The sequence below is a fragment of the Phaseolus vulgaris genome, chromosome 5 (assembly GCF_051622355.1).
Source record: "Phaseolus vulgaris cultivar YP4 chromosome 5, ASM5162235v1, whole genome shotgun sequence".
In the NCBI taxonomy this organism is placed as follows: Eukaryota; Viridiplantae; Streptophyta; class Magnoliopsida; order Fabales; family Fabaceae; genus Phaseolus; species Phaseolus vulgaris.
The window spans coordinates 5429430-5434425 of NC_143502.1; the positions used below are offsets into that span (position 1 = coordinate 5429430).

A 4996-nucleotide genomic window follows, 5' to 3' on the forward strand; every position below is an offset into this window, starting at 1 on the left:
CCATTTCTGTTAGCTTTTTTTTTTCTTATTAAGGGAAATTTATCCTTCCTAAATTAAGAAATTTTTGGTCAATTTATTAATAAATAAAACATATATTAGTAAAATTTAAAAAATGATTATTTTATGAAACTTAACTGAATAGTTAATTACAAAGTACTAATAAGTTAGGTTAGGCCTTTTCAATTTTGAGATTAATATTTTATTTCGAAGTTGTATTTTAAATTAAAATTTCTCAAATGTCCAACCTTTTTATTCTTATTAATACACAAATGTCTTTAAAGCATCTCCAAAAATTGTTCAGGGGAGTTTTCCTAAGATGTAAAAAATTGAAATGTAAATTAATTTTTTAATAACTTTAACTGATACGGCATTTTAACAGATGGCATACATTTCAATGGAATTATACAGATTTAATTTTTTAAATTTTTTTTATAAATTGAAAAAATTGCTTAGTAAATAATTCCAATTCTCTATATTTTATAAGTATTTTTTTTAGTTTTAAACAACTATATATTAGTAATTTACATTAAAATAATATTTTTATTCACATATATCTCACTGTGAGAAAACTAAAAATCATAATTGTTGCTTCATAATTCTGCAGTTATGATATGTTCGGATATAAAAGAATAGTTTATATAATAACATTTTTATCAAAACAAAAATCATCTAAACTTATATTTATATTTATTATGTCCTATCTATATATTATTTTTTAAAATATCTTATTGAGTTGATCGTTGTCGATGCAGGACCAGTATCTTCCCGCTCTTATTCAGATTCTAATAATGAAGATGAAGATGATGATGATAAAGAAAATGATGAAGATGAAGGTTAGAACACTGTAGAAATAATAACTGTTTCTAAACGGTAGTTCAAAATTGGCCACATTTTTTTTTTTTGAGTACATGCATTTATAGACAAATTTTCTAATAAGTTTTTTTTTAATAAATAATTTAAAATTAATTAATTACAAGTTAGAAGTTTTTCTCTTATTATTTTTTACTGCACTCTATTTTCTCAAAAGTTTCTAATCAGAGTGAGTTAGTAGGAGAAGGAGCACTATAATAAAATTATTAAATAAAAGTTAATTTAGATCTTAATAACTTTTTTAATTTTTAAAATAGTATTTAATTTAATTAATATAATAATTAATTTTTTAATTTTTAGAATTTATTTTTATTTAATGATTATTTGGTTTTTTTGTTAAAAAAATAGAATGAATACAAAGGAATATTTGAGGTATCCCAACCCAATATACCATTATTTGGTAGTGGAAGAATATATTAGTCAGAATGAAGATATGAAAATATTTACACCTAGAATGTTATAGTTTTCAATTGTTATCTGCAATAGTAATTGCGGCTATTGCTATTGCAAAGTTTCCCTAATTAAGCACTCTTCAATTGATGCATTCGCAATGAAGATGGACATAACTGCAACATAGTTTTTATTTTCCTTCTTCTTCATAATAATCCTCCTACTTTATATAGATGTCAGTTGTTTTTATTATTTTATTGTGGAGATATTTTTAGAATTTTCTCATGAGAATTGTGCAAAGATAATTTTATTTTGATCTTTAAATCTTAACTAAATAATATATAGTCACTAATAATGTAAAAATTAAAGTTACGAAAGTTTTATCTAAGCATAAAATGTTATGTATAGTAAGTTTTTTATTGTTATAATACTTACTTAAGTTAATTATGATAAGATGATTTTTTTAATTGGCTATTAGTGTAAAAGCTTCTACACTCTTGAAATGTTAATGGGCATTGAAATCGTAAACACCCCTTTTGTTAATACAATTTCAGAGGTGGTACAGGCGAAAATGAATCTGGATATTCGAATGAGAAGAAGGAGAAACATGTACAGGTTCATAAAAAAGGACCGAGCTCGATCACCACTCATTGTGACAATCTTAAAACAGAATAAAGGTAATTTTTGTTCTATAATTGTAATTTTTCTCTTATCATTCACTAATCAATTTATTTACAGGATACTAACTATTGGAGATCTGAACACTATCTCTCCACTGCATTTTCTTTCTGTGTAGATGGAGTAATTAAATTTTAATAAAACTTAAATATTTGATGCATTCGATATTTCTCAACCACATTCTACTTGTAATTGGTTATTTATAAAATATTACAGGTATTCTAGAGAAAATAGTAAAGAGAAAGAAAGAATGGATTCATGTTAAGGATGACATAGGAAGAAATGCTCTTCACTATGCAGCATCTATAGGCTACCTACATGGTGTTGACTACTTGCTTCAAAATTGTCATACCTCCAATATGGAAAGAGACAACAATGGTTTTTTTCCACTTCATCTGGCTTCTACATTTGGTCATATAGAAGTGCTAAAGAAATTGCTTGAAAATTGTCCAAATCCCAGAGAAATAGTTGATAACAAAGGTCGAAATATTGTTCACATTGCAGCTATAATGGGACAATTTAATGTTGTAAGGTACGTCTTGCGAGATGCAAATGATGGAGTTAAAGATATGATAAATGATAAGGATTACGATGGAAACACTCCGTTGCATTTGGCTGCCTCACACTCTCGTCCAAAAATTGTGCAAGCCTTGACATGGGACACAAGAGTGGATCTCCATTGCCTTAACAACAACAACCAAACAGCTCTTGATGCTTTTGAGCAATTTAAACAAGAAAATAATCCGCCCTACCCCAGGCAAGTATATATAGAATAATGTATTTGCTCACAAATTCAATATTTAAATATGTTTTTTTTTTATTTATAGTGATTGCTACAAGAATATAAGTTCAATTGGGTTCTTAATTGATAAAATTTCATCTAGGATCATTATGTTGAGGGAATGAATTTTGTTTTATTTCTCATTAGTCCTCACTTTTTCTTTCTTTCTTTCTTAATTTGTGGTAAATTCCATGCACCTAAATTGTCTAAATTGTCCAAAAGATTAAGTAACATCATCAATGCTCTCCTTAAACACATGGATACTTATTTTTCTATTTGTTGAATTTGTAACACAAACTTGTATATGCAGCGACTGACATGGTGCCAACTAAAATCTGTTGGTGTACAAAATGCTAAAAGAGGGTTACACTCTATCGAGATCCCTTCCCCTTGGAAACCAGAACCTGAAAACACAGATTTTTATAAAGACAGAATCAACACCCTTATGGTGGTTTCAACCCTTATAACTACAGTAGCATTTGCTGGAGGTTTTACTTTGCCTGGTGGAAATAATAGTTCTACTCCAGGACAAGGCATGGCTGTTATGCTGAATCACATGTGGTTTAAACCATTTATTTTTTGCATCACAGCATCCATGTATGGTGGCATTAGTGTTACTATTATACTCATTTGGGCTCAATTGGGAGATATAACTTTGACTCTTTTGGCCCTTAATGTGGCAATGCCCCTTTTAGGAGTCACTCTCGCAACCCTATCAATGGCATTCTTGGCTGGTGTCCATCTTGTTATAAGCGATCTCAGTTGGCTGGCCACTACTGTTCTAATTTTGTGTGTGGTCTTCATTCTCCTACTTTTGTTACTGTACACTCTTCTTTGGTTCCCCTCAGAATCAAGCAACCTAATAATGCGATACATTTATTTCTATCCTTTTCGGTTTCTGACATGGTTATTTGAAGATTCAATTGAAGGTAGGCAATTTTGGATACACTACTGAAGTTTGTGCATCTTTGTTGACTTGTTTTCTTCTTTAATCCTCTTTGAGATGGAGATTGAACTTCATTTTGTGCATCTTATTTGGAGTTTTGCATCTTATAAAATTGCATGCTACTAGCTAATCATCATTTTCATATACAAAATCATTTAGCTTTATGAGCTCTAAAATCCTTTATCAATGTTTTATAATCCAGAATGTGAGAATAGTGCTCTTTGAAAGGAATTTTATATGTACATACATCATTAAAATAAAAATAAAAAAATTATTGTGTCTAAGTATTAATAAATAAGTCTTGTATAGTGACTATGTACATTTTTTGCAAATTAAAAAGGATTTTTTTTTATCTTTTAATTCTTGTATTCTTATCCTTGTAGCAAGAATGTTCTTGTTCTATAAAAAGTATACTAGTAGCATGCTTATGCTGCAATGCCATTTTTTTTTTCATATAATGACTTTAATTATTTATTGAGTTTCAAAAATGAATATGAGATTCCTTAATTTGAATTCAAATGGACGAAGTTGTCAATGATGCTACATTATCAATTTCATAAGTTTACAATGAATTGTTAAGTGTCATGAAATTATGTTGGTGTGATGAAACTCAATTATTCATCTTTTATGAATGATTTGCTTTATGTTTTCAAAAAAAGACATGAATGATTATATTAGTTATTATAGTTGGATTTTGCTTTTATTGATTAAATATGCTAACTTTTTTCAGATGAGATGAAAGGCCCCTCAATTGATTACAGAGTATTCGATTATCAATATTGAAGTTATGGGCTATGAGTTTGGTGCATGTTAATTAACGTGTTTGAGTTGTTATCCGATAGTACGTTATTATTAAATGACCTAATAAGACAATCCCTTGTGATATTTTATCTTAAGTTATTTGATGTCATCTAGATATGGTTATGTGTTTGTAAGGACAACATATGTTGATTGAAACATGTAGTTTTAGATAAACGGTTGGTCATCTTTATATGTAAGATTCTATATTAGTTTGGTTATGTATGGATTTATTTGGATAACTTCAAAAGATGTATACTTCTTTGAAGGGGTGCATCTTTCTTATGTTCGTTTAGTCTGATTGCTACTATCATAATTTTTTTTAAGTGGGCCTCAAAATTTTTATTATTAACAATCAATACATAAAATTTGATCTATAGAAGAATCCATTTTTGGTAAGAACATTATTAAAAAAAATTCAATTAATTGACAATTTTTTTTCTATATTAACGTTGATCGAGATTATTTTCTATTAATGTTTATCACAATTATTTATACTAACATCTTAGAGTTATTACTACAATGTAGCTGAT

The 4996-nt window shown here is 28.0% G+C and overlaps 1 protein-coding gene across 1 annotated transcript; it reads left to right on the forward strand.

Annotated features, from left to right (window-relative positions):
- The first annotated feature begins 1822 nt into the window (after nucleotides 1-1822).
- LOC137836166 (protein ACCELERATED CELL DEATH 6) lies at nucleotides 1823-3674 on the forward strand. Its single transcript, XM_090302364.1, has 3 exons — nucleotides 1823-1937; nucleotides 2155-2699; nucleotides 3030-3674. Exons 1-3 carry the CDS (start codon nucleotides 1832-1834, stop codon nucleotides 3672-3674), a joined length of 1296 nt encoding a protein of 431 aa, XP_090158490.1. The 5' UTR covers nucleotides 1823-1831.
- The last annotated feature ends 1322 nt before the right edge of the window (nucleotides 3675-4996 follow it).